Source organism: Anolis sagrei, chromosome 1 (assembly GCF_037176765.1).
Source record: "Anolis sagrei isolate rAnoSag1 chromosome 1, rAnoSag1.mat, whole genome shotgun sequence".
In the NCBI taxonomy this organism is placed as follows: domain Eukaryota; kingdom Metazoa; phylum Chordata; class Lepidosauria; order Squamata; family Dactyloidae; genus Anolis; species Anolis sagrei.
In genome coordinates, this window is record NC_090021.1 from 227,052,182 (window position 1) to 227,070,081 (window position 17,900).

The 17,900-nt window shown below is 41.5% G+C and overlaps 1 protein-coding gene across 1 annotated transcript in view; it reads right to left on the bottom strand.

The window, feature by feature from the left end:
* Positions 1-1,845: 1,845 nt before the first annotated feature.
* The window catches only part of IGFBP5 (insulin like growth factor binding protein 5), a 50,941-nt gene continuing 34,886 nt past the window's right edge, over positions 1,846-17,900 (bottom strand). Inside the window, exons 2-4 of the mRNA XM_060773841.2 lie at positions 11,161-11,390; positions 10,032-10,151; positions 1,846-8,928 (exon numbers count right to left, since the gene is read on the bottom strand). Of these exons, the coding sequence (XP_060629824.1) occupies positions 8,797-8,928; positions 10,032-10,151; positions 11,161-11,390 (482 nt within the window). The 3' untranslated portion in view covers positions 1,846-8,796. The remainder of the gene's footprint in view (positions 8,929-10,031; positions 10,152-11,160; positions 11,391-17,900) is intronic.

Genomic DNA, 17,900 nt, shown 5'->3' on the forward strand with positions numbered 1-17,900 from the left:
GCCAAAGTTTGTCCATGGCTGCTCTAGCATAAACAAGCCAAAAAGGGAAATAGTGCAATTCAGCTGAACAAATAAGGAGAAAATATAGCTCAGTGGCAGAGGACATGGGTTGGATGCAGAACATTGCCCCAGCTTAGTTCTGACATCTTTAGTTAAGAGCTCTGAAAAGGTACATTTTGGCTTATTAGAATTCTTGCTGGCTAGGGAGAATTTGAGGCTAGGGAGAATTTGAGGAGATGTAGGGCACATCAGCACTGACCAGTCAGTTTGAAACTGGCATAGAAGCAAGTGGTTTTGGTGTGCAGATATTTACACTAGAAATTCTGGAACTGGTTCAAGACCTGGATAGTGCAATCTGCACACACTGCAGAGGTTGGTCTAAAATAGCTTCTACTATCTGCAGCTTAATAGATGCCAATAATGTTTTTTTCCTCAACTCCCCTCTCTAGAAGGCTCATGCACACATGCAGCAGAGTGCTTCTGGTGCTTGAACAGGGATTAACATTTGGTGGAGTCAGTTTCAACCTGCAATTTGGTTTACACTAGATTGTGCTAATGCACATTACAGGCTCTACTTCAAAGTATCCCTGACCTTGCTTATCTTTAAGTGCTTAAAGTGCACTGCAGTGCACATTCATGATGTTCATAGTCTAGCTGCCACATTTTCAAACTGCATCAAGCTGCAAGGTTAGTGTAAATGGAATCATAGTTCCAGAAGTAAACTAGAAGCATCAACTAACAATTCATGAAAAGAACCATTCTGCTGGTGACCTTTGAGAGTTGATATTATTCAGAGCAGTCAATATTGTAGCCTGTAGTCAAAATTGTAGCACCTTTCTTTGTTTCTCGTAGGAACACACTTAATTCTCAGAATGTAGAATTACTTCTCTTTGTATCCCTAAGCTGTACCATTTACCTTTTCTTGTGTCAGTGAATGAACACCATTGTCTCTTGTGCAGAAAAATGAATTGGTGGAAAGATTGGGAGAATGTTGATATCCAGATCTTTGCTGACAGTATTAACTGCTGTGTGTGCACTGAGGTCAATTGTTCTAGTGATTTAAAAGCCTTCTGTCCACAGAAATTCCAATGCTAGGAACTTCACAGGTCTATGTACAATGTAGGAACAATCACAGAAGATATTTAAGTCTGCTTTTTTGGGGTCATGTGTCATGCATACTGAGAGGTGCTCACTTTTCAAATGTGTTCATGTTAACTAATTTATATGGGCCCTATCACATTACATCATTATGACATTATCGTTCTACTCTTCCTTTACATCATTCCTGAGCTTGCAGTTTAGATTTCTGGCTGAGAATGCCCTTCCCCAAATTGCAGACCTCAGAATTTCCTATGATGTTACCATGGCAGTTAAAATGGAATAATTGTGGTATAACAGTGAAGGGTGATAGAGCCCTAGGTCTCTGTTAAAAGCCGAAAAATAAATTATTTTTTTATCACTAGGTAGCAGATTTCTTTTAATGGGTGTATGGGCTTGTGGTCAACAGAGGAGAAGGGAGAGGTCAGTAAGTGGGAAGGAGGCAAAGGAAGACCCCACTGAAGAAATCCTGTCCTGTGATAGGTCCGGGGAGAGCATGGATGAGCTCCCTCTATCAGCTTCAGCTCCTCATATGGGGATATGAGAGAAGCCTCCCACAAGGATGATAAAACATCAAAACATTTGGGCATCCCCTGGACAACGTCCTTGCAGATGGCCAATTCTCTCACACCAGAAGCAACTTGCAGTTTCTCAAGTCACTCCTGACATGACAAAAAAAAGGATTAGGAAGTCATTCATTCATCGGGCATTCAACACACAGGCACTCTCTAGGCCATGCACACAGACTAACTGAATGCATAACTTTATTAAATAAATGCTTTGTCATAAGAAAAGACAAAGATCAAAGAGTAACATAAATTATAAATTGAATAAATAGTATACAGCAATCTTCACTTTTTAATAAAATGTGAGATTATTTTTTTTAAGTACAAAATGCTAAACATAGCATTACACTCCTCATCCATTGTCAGCTTTTCAAAAATTGCTTTCCCCCCCACCGGTAAGAGTATGAATATTCTTGTTTACCGCAAAACAAAAACAAAAACAAAATATCCACAGAGCTACTGTATGTATGTAGGTATGTATGTAAAGCTATTCAAAGCTACCATAAATGTGTAGTGAATAATTCTGCATAATGATTAAAACCAGGCAGGAAACTCGGAATCTTGTGTGGTGTCAACTGTGCTAAGGTGGGCGACTGAGCCGTGTTGCGGAAGAGCTGTCCCAGTGGCGTTGTGAGAGGAGAGGGACATGGACGGAGCCGGACATGGAGTGAAACATGGCCCTTCTCCTCCACAGGGCATTCACTCAGGAAAGTCATACCAGGAAACTGGCCCCTTTGGATGATGGCGACCTATCAGCCTCTCTGCCAAGAGAGAGGGAGCATAGGAGAGGGCAAGGGAGAGAAAGAGAGAGAGAGATGGAGAAATAGTGCAATATGCTCTTGTACTAGTGGTTTCAAGGTAAAACTGTCTGCTGCAGTGCTGACAAGGACTGCCTCGGCTGAGAAAGAAGGTCTTAGCTTTCCAGTTGCTCCTCTTGTCTTCTGTTACCCCAGCTGCAGTGGGACCCTCTCGAGATCTTGATTCAACAACAACCAAAAGGAAATGCTGCTCTGGTGGCTAAATCAGCCTTGAGCATTTTGTTTTTTTCTGTGTGAAAACGATCTTTTTGCAGTCTTTCTGCCTTTCTGCTGTGCGCAAATTCTCTGAAAAGAGCTTCCCCACTGCTTTGTCTTTTTTTTTTTAGAATCCCCCCTTCCTGATTCACTGATCCTTGATAGGAGGAAGGTTCCTTATTTAAGAAAATCAAGAGAGCCTGTTCTCCTTTGTCAACAAGGGAGACTGTATCTTATGCAGAGCAAAATGGCATTATCATGCCTTCCCACTTGCCTCCACCATGTCCAAGGTGTGTAGCACCTATGGCTGATCAAGTTATTTTGGCACCTGAAGCAGAGAAGCCCACAAAATGCCTTTCTCTGGAAAGAATCCCTCCAACCCATAATAAAAAAATAGGGGCGGGAGCGGGGGGGGGGGGGAAGTAACAGTATTCTGTTTTTTGAAAACTCCCCAAATTAATTGCCATAGGGAACCTTGATTGCAGAGATAGTCCTCAGTAACATTCAGTTTCTGCTATTGTTTCGGTAGTGGGTTTCTTTGTGGGAGTGTAGATAATATAGGAAAAGAAAAGGCATTCAAATACAGAGTGACCAGCCGGTGGGAAGGAGGAAGATCCATTCATTCTATACTGCATTTAAAGCTATTATGGCTTTGGCTTATAACAAACGTTATAATTAAGCACTAAAAAAAAGAGTTGGATTGGTGGTCAGTGAAATCCTTAAGAATTGATGGCTAGATTGTGCCTTGTGTCCAATGCAATAGAAAAGGCTCATGAATTCAAGGGGGGGGGGGAATGATTTTGTAATTGAGGTAAAGAACTGAGACAAATTCTGTGCTTTTGAATAAGTTTTAGAAACCACCCTGTTTTTATTCGCCGGGTTTCTTGTAATAAGTGCTTCAAAATAGGATGGGATATGGGTCCTGTTGCTAATGCTTATTAATTGCATTTCTAGCTGCAGCATCTGCCTTGAATCTCACAGGCTTTTCACCTATCCAGCTACTCTACAGTTTTGCTATGCTCTCAGGCAAATGTCACATTGGTGGTTAGCAGGATTCATCTTGAAATTACAGAAAATAAGCATCTTACCCTATATATTAGCATACTAGTGCAGCTCTTTATTTGAATCAAAACAAGAGTAGTCAAGCTTTGAAAGATAACTATCACCTTCCTGAATCAACTCTACTCCAGGATGCACTTGGAAAAGGGACTGTGATTCTTTTTCTTTTAGATCAGTGGTTCTCAACCTGTGGATCCCTAGGTGTCTTGGCCTACAACTATGAGAAATCCCAGCCAGTTTACCAGCTGTTCAGATTTTTGGGAGTTGAAGGCCAAAACATCTGGGAACCCACAGATTGAGAACCACTGTTCTATAGACTCCAAGTAATGTTGCATAGTTAAGGCAAACTGCTCAGTCTTGCAGCTGAGAGTTTGACTGTTGTTGAAAGTAATGCATATATGTATACCTCTAAGGGCTCATGCTTCTCCTAGTTTTGGATTCTTCATGCACTTCCATCAGGCTTAAGCAACACTGACCAATGTGCCCCTTTACAAAAAATGAGCCATCACCAGTGCATTTGGACCTAATGCAACTTTTGCTGCAGCCAGAAAAGTTGCACCTAGCAGAGATTACTTTTTTAATATTACTGCTCATGGGGGATTGGAGAGCAGTAGTTAAAAATGTTTTCTGGAATCTAATGACTAGGCAAAATGGTAATGCCTTCAGGGGTATTTTTTAAAAAAAATATTACAAAACTTGCATTTTAATTGGCAACACCTTTGCTGATTATATTATTTGTGGGGTGTATGTGCATGAAAGAGATGGGGTGGGAGAAAGAAGTTAAGGCTGTTATATATGCCTCTGGTTTACTGGGTAGGCTCTCTTCTCTTTTTTCTGCAGGAAAAGGTTTTCAAGTTTAAATCAATAAAATAAAAATACATTTCAAAAAAATAAAGAACGTTTTTTTCTGAAACCAGTCCAGGAGTGCCAAGAGAGTATCTCCTATATTTGGGGATAGAGTTGGGTAAGAAGGGTTTTAAGGACATACTTTTATCTTATGTAACTAAAGTCATATTTGCACCACAGATGTACACTCATTTTAGAGTCATTCTGTCCCTCCAGGGAACATTAGGGAGTGTCTAGGAGAATCCTCAGACCCTCAGCAAACTACTCTTCCCAAAATTTCGTTGGGAAAACATATGGCAATCAAACTGGTATAAAACATGCAATCCTTTACAGTGAAATTTGCCCCAGTTCTTTACTGTTTTTTAAAAAATGCCTAACACAACTCCTGCCCCTTTATACACAACATATCTTAGGTTATACATACTACCCTCTCCATCTGTTTTTTGCCTTTCACTCTGCTTTTTGGAGAATAAGATGTTTTTGTTTGTCTTAACACCCTAAAAGCAATTGGATTCTGCTGTCTCTCCATAGCTCTAATCTACCCCTGCTTTTGACACTCTGACCCATCATTTGCATGTAACAAAGTGCATTGTGCCTGCCTTACAGTGAGCAAAATGGGTCTGACACATCTTTCCCAAGTCTCATCTTTGTTCATAATGGATCCATATTGAACCCTCATCTTCAAAGAGCTCAGAAGCTAATAGTGACTTTTGTTTTAGTATAAACTTCACCAGGTTTTGAAATATCATTTTGTTCCTTTGTCAAAGGTCAGACACATATGTGACGGAAAAGATTGGCAGCAGGGGAAGGGTGGAGAGTGGCTTTCTAGAAATGTCAAGACCAGATTCAAGCTTTACATAATCCTGCTGGATTGGATGTTAGGAACCAGAAATGAGACAGTTTCTTTTGGTGGCTTCCCACAATGCACTACTTTGATGCCACTATATGTCTCCCTCACTTGGAATATTGACTATTAACTGAGGCATACAGACCCTAAGAGACCCATGGAGATTTGCTTTATGATTCCATGTGTTGTGGGAAACTTGTAGTCCTTCCGATGTTGTTCAAAAGGAACCACACAAATATTAGCCAGCACAGCCAGTAGTGAAGGGCAACATGCTCTGTGGTTGGTTACCATATAGAAGGTCACAATTAACCTATCCTAACTTACAAGAGTGACCCATCCTGAAAACTATTGAAAGAATACTTGATGGATTTCATTTGTCTTAGTTGGCGGAAAACCACAGATGATAGCCCAAATATTTCGCATGACATTCCCACATGGACATCAAACTTCCTTAGGTGTAGCCTCCCTTCCGTATTGCCACACATTTCCGTTCTTTATCCTGTTTACATGCTTGTGACTCAGAAGTCCATTCATACAATGTCCAGAGAGATTCATGATATGGAGTCTCTAAAAAGAAGTGCTCTCAAGTGGCAAAAACTGAGTAACTCTGTATCACCTTTCCTGCCAAATAATTGAGAAGTGGGACTATGTAGCTGAGGGTGATGAGAAAAACAGACATTCCCCACCAGCAACCCAAACAAATGCAGGTAGCAAAAAAGGAGAGACATTTTCATCTTTCAACACCCTAAAATAGGGTTGTAGGGGAAAGGGGAGACACGGGTCCAGCTGTTCTTGAAATGTCCCAGTCAAAGCACAGTTCAGTTTAAAAAAATACCAGAGGGCATGCCTGGCTTTTGCCCCAGCTCGAGGAGAAAAGCCATAAAGTCTTACCATGCTGCCAAAGCCCAAGGGAGTGAGTGGATGGGATATCCAGAGGTGATCTACATGCCTCTGGAAGTCTGAATGCCAACACATGTATCTCTGGATTAAATGCCAAATGCTGGATTCCAGGACGGAGTTGATTTGGTTCATGTTTTTGGAGTCCATGGCAGGAATTACACCCAAACAGTCAACATTTTAACTGTGGGAAGAAAGGTTGCATTGCTGTCCCCATCTTTCCCAGTCTCTGCACAAAGGTGGGAAGTCACCTCCCCCCATTTCTGTAAGACAAGACTCAATGGTGAGAGTCCCTGATCTAGATTCTCTCACATCCCTGGGAACACCAGATAATCATTGGCTTTTCAACGTTGTCCTGGAGCTCAGATGGAGATGAGAAGGTGAGGGCAGGTTAGAAACAAAGCTTGCCACAGTCCCTTTTATGCAGTTGCCATTCTGCCAGAAAGATTCCTCATTTTCCTTTCATCTGTACTAGTACTGTGCATTGTGAATCATTGTGGGTGTCCTTCTTTCAATGCCACTCTTTTGTTTTGATGCTTAGCAGGCAGAGCGGGCTTTCCCCATCTGCCCACAGGAAACTCTTTTTCTCTGCCCCTTTGTCTCTTTCCCTCATTCTCTCTCTCACTCTATGCTTCTGATTTAGCATGTTGTCCAAAAGTACTTGCAGCTAGCCACATCAGTGTCCTCAAGTCCTTTGGAGTCCTCTTTGGGGACAGGATCCTCACCAAAGGTTGCCATTCTATGTTAGAGAAGTCTCTCAATGCTTCTGAATGGCTACCCATTCCAACAATTCCTCCAAACAGTCCCTTTGTACTGGTGGTGGTGTTTTTTCTTGCATTCTCACTTGTTCTTACGGGTAAAGGAAAGACCCTTGTCATGGCAGTGTCCATGGAAACATATCAAGGAATTAAAAAAAGAAACAGCAAAAGGAACAACAACAAGAATTGTTTTTTTTTAAAATGGCTTTAGTGGTCTGCCCAAGCCTGAACATGAAAGTCGACAAATCAATTGCTTCTGCAGGCAGGTTATATGTGCCATCCCTTTGTTCTCACAGCTAGAGTTAATACCTCTTCTGTACTGACAGCTCCCATGTCTTTCTCAATGACACAACAGTGAGAAATTCCACAGATGCAGCGTTCCCTGATGGAAAGGTGTAGTTATGGGGATAAAACCACACCAACTGCATTTCTGCCTGGAAAGCAGGTATTAGAGATTCATAGTCTCTATCAAGGAAAAACGAGAAGCTACTGGCAGCCAGTTACTCAAGTATACTTTGAAAGACAAGGGGCCTCTGTCTACAGAAGCTTTCAGATCCAGCTATAGATATCAGGAGGGGGGATTTCTTTAACTGTGAACTGGGTTTACACTTTTGGCATTGTGTGATTTTTAGAACCTTAAACTAACGCCTTCAAATTATCCTAGTGCAACCTTATTCTCAGCAAAAAAAGAAGGGAGGATAACATTTTGGGGACTATTAGGGGCATGGAAATCCACAGACTTATTGATATAAAGCTAATATTATAAGCAGTGAAAATGTTGTGTTAAAAGGCTTGCAGGGTGTCTGCCACAGTATATATATCGCCTTGGATACTTTGGACTTATACAAGGGACCCTAAAGAGGTTTGGACCAAAGCTGAAAGAGCTCTGCATGTTGGGATGGAGACTGATTCAGTGCAGAGCAAACATGTGCACATGTCTGTAGTTACATAGGAAAAAAGATGCGTAATGACACCTGGAACAATCAGGTCAACCCTCTAATTTAGTGCCCAAGAATATCCTCCCAAAATGAACGGAAAGCATTTGAATCTTAAGTATTTGGTTTCTCTGTCTTCTGCTGTATGTCCTATTATTCTCTCATTTGCTTTTCTGGGAAGCAGGGAGATGAAAATGTACTTCCAAATGTACATGTCAGGATACAAAAATGCATATACATACACATGTAGGTGTATATATGCAAATACCTATATGTATATGTATGTATTGTCTGCTCATCCTAGGATTCTCCTTGTCACACTAAGTACTTTTCCAATTTGAAAGGTCTCCACCCCGCTCCCCTTTGTTTTAAAGAAGTTTTTTTAAAAGCCCACACAATTCAAGCACTTTTGAGACTTTCTGTGTTATTGTCATCTTGGCGCTTGGGTGGAGTTATGTGCAAGCCAGGTGGCCTATGAGATTCATGAAGGGCCATGTCCCAAGTGGGGTGGCTGGCAAATCGTCATCATTATTATCGCTTTCTTCATAATAAGTCTTCCCCTTTGATTTGCTGCGTTTTATTTTTTGGCTTAACGTCTTTCCTTTTCTCCTTGAGTCTTTGCCATTGAGAGAAGTGGATGACATGCTGTAGATTCCGAGGTCCTCAGTTTCTTAAATGAGATGAAAGGAATCGGTCTCTTGGGGGGCATCGTGAGGTGTGGGTGGGTGAGATGGGTGGGGAAGGGCTCTGGCAGGGAGAGAGAGGTCAGAAGGGCATTCACTCAGTGGTGCCGCTGTCAAAGTTGTGACACTGGAGGTCGCCGGCTACATAATCTGTTCCTGGAAGCTTCAGTCCATACTTGTCCACGCACCAACACAGCCCGCGTTTTCGGCCACGAGAAGGCTTGCACTGTGGAGAGGGTTGCAAAGGAGAAAGAGTGAGAAAGGCAGAAGACTTGGCTCTCCCTAAGACTCTGACACTATTTGCCAGAGTTTGAAAAAGTTACTTATATCTATATTTGTCCATTGGTGAACTTTGCCACTACTTTGCAAAGCAAACAGTAATATAGCACAATGGTCACACTTCAACTGCCACAACTGCATCCTATAAAGCTATGGGATTTGTAGCTTGGCTGTTAAAGCAGGATCAGAGTGCTATACTTGTGTAGTGTGAAAGGATTATTTGATTCTAACAGAAGCAAGTGGCCAAGATCCGATATGTCTTTGTAGGTCTTCATGTGAAGTTCCACATTCCCACCACTACTTTCCAGAAGCTGCCAGGCCTCAGGAAGATGCCTGCCTATGTTACCACATATGTGGGGCTGATTGGGATAAATTGTAGGGGTGATAAGGAAATATGATGTATATATCATATTTATTTATTTATTTACAATATTTCTACCCCGCCTTTCTCCACTCTGGAGGGGCCTCAAGGTAGCTTACACTTAAGCAACTATTTGATGCCTTCCAAAACAATGTACATATGTGGGGCTGACTGGGGTAAATTCTAGGGGTGATAAGGAAATATGATGTATATATTCAGTTTTATGATATCTATTTTCTCTATTGTTATATGTATCTTATTTTAACTTACTACATAGAATGTAATCAAGTCTTATTAAGCCTTGTTGTTTGGTTTGGTATTGTGATATGGTCTAAGGGCTAAGCAATAAAATTGATCGATGGCCGGCCTATGGTGTACCAGTGAAGAAGGTAAAGAGGAAAGGGGAGACAGTTCAGACCATAGCTAAGCAGCCAGTCTCATCTTGGTTGATGAGGAGAAACAAGGGTATGCTCTCAAATGAGTGCAATCACCTTTCTCCCAGAAATGTAAGATCTTCATGGTATGAATCAGCTTTCAACTCCTGCCCCGTCTGTGGGCTAAGAAGGGATAGTAACAGTCCATTTGAAACTGGGCAGCTGAGGACATTTTGGATGGAGTGTAAAGGCATATGCATTCCATCAAAAAGGATTTGCACATGTGTAAGTTACTAATAGCATACTGGCTTTTACCTGTTTCCTCTTGTAGAAGCCTTTCCTGTCACAGTTGGGAAGGTGGACAGCACGGGGGATCATTCGCTGGCTTGATTTTAGTTCCTGCAGTGATGCCTCCATCTGTCTCCGGCATGGACCCTAAAAATAGAAAACAAAAGAGAGTACTGTAAACCATTAGGGTTAAAATCTGCCAATATGTTTATAATTTATTTCTGCAAAAATGTCTCCCCTAGTGATGAAAGATATCTGTTTGTCATAGTATGGGATTTACTTCACCTCTGCATCTTGCACTTAGTGTGCTATATTTTTGTGACGGGTTGCTGGAAGGGAAACATGATCTGAATTTGCAAGTTTGATTGCTGAGGCACATATCTCTTCCCACAGCATGCTGTAGGAAAAACAATCAGTTTCTGGACAGCATATGCATTCCTCTATGTCTTGTTTGACTTTGAGGCACTGAGAATGGGTGGTACTCAGCACTGAGGAAAAAGAAACTCTTGAGTTCCTAAGAATGGGCAAGATGCCTCTGAATAGGGCACAATGACACTGAGGTTCAGCACCAAAAGAGGTTCAGCACCATAGACAGTTCCTTCAGAGTTTACATGTCTAGTTTTCACTCTGGCAATCACAATTGAGCACAAGTCATGCAGAGCAGAACCAGAGCCTGGGAAAAGTTACTTTTCAGAGTACACTGAAAGAGAGTAGTCAAATTAGTAATGTTTCTAAGCTCTGAGGAATTTATATTCAGGAAGGTGCCCCTTTTGAGAATCTTTTGCCCTTGAAGGGACATGGAAATGGGGGGCGGGGGGGGGGGGGGGGCACTGGTCAGTGTTGGCAGAAAGAAAAAAAGGATGAGTTCAACCAAACCTCCTGTGGTTTTTGCACAGCCTGGGAGCAGTTACTTGAAAAGCTCTTGTCCATGTCTTCAGCAAATGTGCCTATGATGGTGGTGAGACCATAAAAAAAAACTTCTCCCAAAGATCTTAAAAGGGAATATGTGCAGACAACAACTCCAACTCTTAGTATCACCACCTCTCTCTAATGTCTCCTTAAATACTTACTCACTAACACAGCAGTTATAGTGAAAGTGCAGATGGAGAGAGATGGAGAAGCAAGTGAACCAAGGAAAAAGAGACCCTTCACTTACCAGTTCAAATTCTGGTCTCAGCTCTGGGGCAGCTACTCGGGGGTGTGCAGTGTTTTCTGCCCCACCGACAAACTTGGATAAAGTCATCTTCTTCCTGCGATCCTTTTTCAGGGCCTCAGCTTTTAGCTCCGAGAGGCGCCCATGACCCTTGTTCCTGTACATTTTGGATGAGTAGGTTTCCTCTGCCATCTCTGAGGTAGTCGGCTCCTCATGTTCACGGGATTCCCTTTCTGGATGGAAGGAAACAAGAGAGAGAGAGAGAGAGAGAGAGTCAGGATACATTTGGACCGACGCCCTTTTGTCATCCATTTACTTGATTCGATTTTAGGGTAGTCAGGATCTCGTTGAACTATAAGTGCCATAACCCCTACCAAGAACAGGCTGGATAACTTCCACCTCTGGTATGCCAGTTTGTTTCACTGAAACAACTGTTGCAACATCCAGCCAGGTCAACATCTGTCTCTTGTGGGACATGCAATCTTCACACTACGAGCATCTTCATATGGTATCCCCAATAGAAATTAAAATGTCTTCTGTAAAATCCTGACTCTCAACCAGATTTTCTAGGGTTCTGATTGAGGACTGATTAGGATCACCCCATTTCCGACATAGGGCAGCCCTTTGCTTGGGAACACTTTGTTTCAACAGTAGGAATCTTTGGCCTCCCAGTTGTTTTCTACTTCAATCCTGGATAAAGGATCATTTTGTCATAACCTTCTTTTATTTGAAGGGCTGTCTTGTCCATGTGTAAAGAACCATAACAACATAAAAAGCCTTGAAAGCACCATCTCTTAAATGTCCAGATGCTGTAGGTTGCGCTGACATCTGTCACAGAGGCTCATACAATGGGCCTGTTCATGCTCCACAGTTATAGAACTGTGATTCTACTTTAAGGTCATGAATGAATCCTATGGAATCCAGGATGTGAAGATTGGTCAGAGGAACAAGAGGAGCTCTGGTTGAGGATGCTAAAGTCTGCTTTGTAAAATGAAATTCCCAAGATTAGTGGTTAAAAAAGCACTATTATAATCTGTGGAGTGTTGAAGGGCTCAGGCAGTTGGCAGTGAGGTTATGACTTTGTACTCTTCTTGGCATATACAGATATTGAATGTGATTTTCCTGCTTCTTGGCAGGGGTTGGACTGGGTGGTCCATGAGGTCTCTACAACTCTATGATTCTATGTGTGAACCAACTGGAGCACCTTCCTAAACTAAACAAAATTCTTCTCTTTCCATTCCAATTAACTGATTAAAATGTATTTGAATTCTACCAGCTTGTAAGCCGCTCCGAGCCCCAGGGGAGTGGCGGCATATAAGTTTAAATAATAAATAAATAAATAAATAAATAAAATTTTAGAGTAGTGTACAAGTTCAGAGTGCAAATACCAAACAACTGTTCATTCTTGAAAATCCAAACGCCATTGGGATTCAGATATGATGAGAACCGTGCTCTCTGACAGAGAAGGATAAATGTCTTACAAAACTACAAAGCCCAGAATTTTATAGCAGTGACTCATGGCAGTTAAAAGTGGTGTCAAACTACTATAACTCTGCAGTGTGGCCGGAGACCTAGGAACGTCACAGGGGGCTGGTCTTGGCTATATTATAAAACTGGTGTTATAAGGTGAAGACTGGTGATGACATTAAGGATAAATCATTGTTGAAAAGAGATGTGCACATAAACAAAATGTGGCCACATACATAAAAAAGCACCTCGTCTTAATAATGAGGAAAATATGTATGCACATTGTGCACACTTCTCAAAGTAGTGCTCTTCCTCTCAGTCTCTAAGGAAAAGATCAGAGGACATTATGGTTCGTCATATCAATACTACCTCGAGACCGACATTCTGACAGTGCCAGGCTGGTTAGGGATTCTGCTCCTGAAAAGGAATTCTTTTGGTGCTGCTTATTATGTGCCTAGCAGACAGCCCTCTTTCTTCTTGTGCATTTATGTCAACTTTCCATACCCTCCAATATTTTACAGATGAAAACTGCAACATGTGTCCAAACAACATCAGAGTGTGACCAAGATGGCAAAGGTTATTGAGGAAGAAAGGTCGATGCTAGGAGATAATACAGTGGCTTGCTTTAGTCTGATCTTCTTGGGAAGGGCAAGTCTCTGGTCTTTTTCTCCCCTCTCCTTGCTATACTAATTGAGTGCAAACTACTTTTCCACTTTGACTTCAGTTTGAGGGGGAAAAAGGGGAGGGGGAATGGGAGAATTAGAGAGAAGCTGTGACATTTTAAAAGCTTTTGAAGTGGGACGACAGAGGATTAACTAGGGGCTCTTCCAGACAGGCCCTATAGCCCAGGATCTGATCCCAGGTTTTCTGTATATCCCAGATTATCTGACAGTCAGGACTCATATATTCCAGTCTAAAGCAGAAAACCTGGGATCCAATCTTGGGATTTAGAGACTGTCTGGAAGGGCCCTAGAACTCTCCCTGCCAAATGAGATCAATTGGAGGGCATGTCATTCCAGAAAATAATTTTTGTTTAGTTTCTTTCCCACCCTCCTGTGGTAGTGAATTTCCCAGGGAGAATTTCCTTTGCCTGTTAAACTCTCTGCTGGGTACAGTCAAATTCTCTGATCCCAGCTAATATGATCTTATTAACAGATGGACAAGTTCAAAACTCCAGAGTGGTTAAATATAGGAGCAACTTGGTGACAGCCTATACTTAGCCAATATTTGACCTTTAATATGGCCCTTAGAGCTAAAGCGGGTTATTTTTGGTTCAATGTTGGATAAAACTCTAAACCCCGGGGATTATGGAATCCAGTATTGTTCATGGCCATAAACTTGCTTATAGTGTTACTAGAGCAGCTGAGAGCTAGGGATAAAGGATGGGAAACAATACAAGGACATACAGACTGGAACAAAAGGAGCAAGATCTAAAAATTACTCCCCTCATATCCTTAGGAGCACTAAGCCTTGGCCCCAAATCTCCATGGAACCAGCAGTTTCAGACATTAGTGGACATTTCCTCCCCTTTCACCAACTTTAAAAAGATCCCTTTGATTCATTCTCACACCATCTGTATCAGGGGTTGGCAACTGTGCCTCTCCAGATGTTTTTGGACTGCAAATCCTACAAACCCTTAGCTTTCACTATGTTAAGAGTTTATGGGAGCTGATGGGGAGCTCCAGAAATACATTATATAGAGAGAACCATATATTGTACATTTTTTAGAGGCACAGATATTGTTTTTAAAATGCTGAAAGGGTGGTAAAAATGTTTTTGAGCATTGAGAATCCTTGATGTATCCTGGACTGATGAGAATCTTTACAATTTGATATACATTCTTCCCAAATTTTGGATAAGGTTTTTTGTGTGTGCAGGAAATGGCTTTTTCTGCACAGGAACCCCCCCCCCCCCATATTTCTGTGTAGAAATACAATTTTCTGCACAGAAAATGCTGTTTTCTACATAAAACAACTATGTTCATAATTTGTACAGAATATATCCTGAGGGAATAACAAGCTTTGAAAGCCCCATGGTTACTGAAGGCATTTTCAAAAAGAGAAGGGACATTGGGTTGTTGTAGGTTTTTTGGGCTGTATGGCCATGCTCTAGAAACATTCTCTCCTGACGTTTCGCCTGCATCTATGGCAGGCATCCTCAGAGGTTGTGAGGAGGGACATTGCTAAAATTACTTGTTTCAAAAAATTACTTTCCTTAGAAAAGAAACTTAGTGAAGAACTGTATCGCTCCTATATACCTATCCCCAACTCCTTATTACAAACCTAACCTTATTCCTGATCTATGGGCTCTTCATCTAGAAGATAACTCTCTAAATATTGAATGTGCTGATTCTAAAACTCTTTCAGGTGTTTAGGTACAAGAGAGAGAAGCAAAATGAAGATATATACTATAATATAATTCTTTTCTACCCTCCATTAAATGTTCCTTCAACCTTCAAATTTCAAGCATTATAATAACTTAAAATTTCACTCTAGCATTTAGAAACACAGTGTAGGTGTCTAAAAAGGGCAGATGATATTACCAAAGTAATGTGAACACAGGAAATATAAGACTTTTAGGTTTGAGTTATTTTCAAATGTCATGCATGCTTTGCAATGCTAGACATTTGAAGCATGAAGAAAAAAAATCCATTGGTAAGACAGAATCTATACTTGTAAGCCAAAATTTATGAAAGATTGCTGGAGTTGGATAAGAAAGGTAACTTGGGGAACTGATGGATTCTCCTAGAAAGGTGGTTGTCTTTGATGACTCCTCACTTCATTGAAAATCCAACTGCCAGATTGCCACAGGGATTGCTTGGTGGAGCCATGCTTTCTAGTGTTAAGGTAACTCAGTGTTTGTCTGTTTCCAAGATCAATTCAAAGTGTTAGTGTGTATCTTTAAAGCTACACAGGCAGGTGTGTACCTACAGGGCATCATCCCTCTCAAATTTCATTCAGTCCCCAAACTTCCAGTATTTCAGTAACTTAAACTTTAGTTCAAGCATTTAGAAATACAGTTTAGGCATCTAAAGAAAAGGGGCTTACAGAATTACCAAGAGAATACAAACACAGCAAACAGAAAGAGTTATAGGCATAGATGATTTTCAGTGTCTTCTTTGGAGTGACAGGTGGCAATGGGAGAGAACTTTCAGTGGGGAACCCCAAGGGTTGCATTCTCTTCCCAGAAAGGCTCCTTTGTCAAAACAATGTTTTTCTTTTGTGTACCAATGTCACCTTCCCTTTACTTAGATGACTGAATGTGCCAGTTTTTAAAAGAAACTGGCTGGAATCATGCTGGGCAGTTATGACCTGGTGTTACAGGCTCATAGCTGCTTTGTATTGATAATCACTATGTAGTTCCTCATTTTGGGGCTATGGAGGGACTGTGGAAATTCCCCAATCCTTACTTACTGGGTAGCAGCCATTGCAATTGATATTTCTTTGTTGATCAGGATGCAGCGGGCTGAAGGTCTTTCTCCCCAGATGTATAGTCTCCAGCACAAGGGTGAATTGCAATATCCTTTTCCCCCCCGTAGTGCAGCGGAGGAAGAGGAAAAAGCTTTGCCTCCTCGCACCAGAGAAGAAGATTCCAGCCCAAAGTAGTTCCGACCGGAACTACTTTGGGGGCGGAGCCTGGAGGGTGATAGCTTCCCTCCAGCTCAGTCTTTTGCCTGATGGCGACCCACCTCACCTGCCCATTAACAGTATAATGGTTGCCTTAGAGGGGCCGGGTAGGAATTTCCCCCCCTGCTATGTTCTAGGAGGGTTTTTTCGCCTACCCTATACTGTTACTAGGGGGCAGATTGGGTTTTGGTGGTTATAAATAGGTTTAGCGGAAAAACAGCTAGAATGAAATACATTTGGTGTTCACCCGAAGCATCCCCTTTTGGGAAAAGCCATTAACTTAATACATCACCGGTTGTTACTCTAACCGAGGTGACTACTGGATAAATGGCTTTCAAATGGGGAGGGTCTTACCTCAACATCCTTGAGGAAGATTCCTCCAACATTGGCTTAAAGGTTACCCTGGGTTTATATCACACGGGAACCGGGTGCTTCGCCCTATTTAGCCGAGGGGTAGGCCGGGAAGGGACACTACCTCGGCTTTAGACAATACACGTTCATGCTAGTCTGATTGTGATATTCAGTTATTGAGTTAATTAGGTAACAATAAAGTTGCCCAGTTTTAAACCCATAACTGTTGTGTTGTGTCTTCATTTGGTGGGTTGGCAGGCAAAAAGTCCTGCTGCCACCTTTTGCACCAGGCATTGTTCACAGTTATGTTGTTATGGTATCTCAAAATTAGGAAGCATCAGGAATATGCAGGCAAAAGCCCAATTAACCCTCCAGGCAATGGCTCTTGAATAATTACACAGAATCAGGCTGTTCCTTATCCTTGAGTTGGTTCATGCCACCCAGGTTAGCTCCCTTTTTGATGTGGTTGAGAAGGCATGTTAAATGTTTCTAGAGTGTTTTTTTTAAAAAAAATTACATCAATTTTGTTTGAATTAAAGGAAAGAGCACAGCACTGCAGATTGGGGGAGATTGAGATGCAGTCACCACCTATATTCAAAGCTTGGGAAACTGACTTTTTAGACACAATTCCCAGAACTCAGCAGTCAGTTTGGGTACTGGCTGACCATAAGTTTGTCCTTTACGAGGTATTGTATAGATGCAAAGCATTGCGGTATTTCTCAGTATGACTACATGTATAGTATGGTAAACATAGATACAGGAAGGTGAGTTTGCAGACACAAACACATAACAGCCAATAAAGGTTCTTTATACAGCCTTGAAGGCTGAAAGAAAAACACACAAATTAACACTTGTTAAGGAGTAGTGTTAAATGGCATTGGAATTGGAAGCCTTTTTTCTGGCCAAAGGCGAACCTGAGAGTGACCTCATCGCTGATATAACCAAAGCAAACATTTCCCAGTACTTCACAGCACACCCAGTAACGCCTTTGTTGCAAATTTCAGACATAGTGTGAATACTCTGTCATTGCACTGTCGCTGTTGATGTGCAGCTTAACACAGGCATTATTTTTAATGACTCCAATCCTGTGTCTTTTTAAAGCAGCTGCTTTACCTCCAGAACTTTTGAGAAAGGATACTTTTGTTGGCACAAAGTAAGGAAAAGATCATGTTCTGTGTTGCTCTGCAAGGGTTTGCTGTTAAAAACCATAAAAAGAAAAGAAAACTGGAACTGTTAACATTGGCCAACATAGAAAACTTGCATTCCCTTGTCCACAAAAATCTCTGTGTTGGAATATGG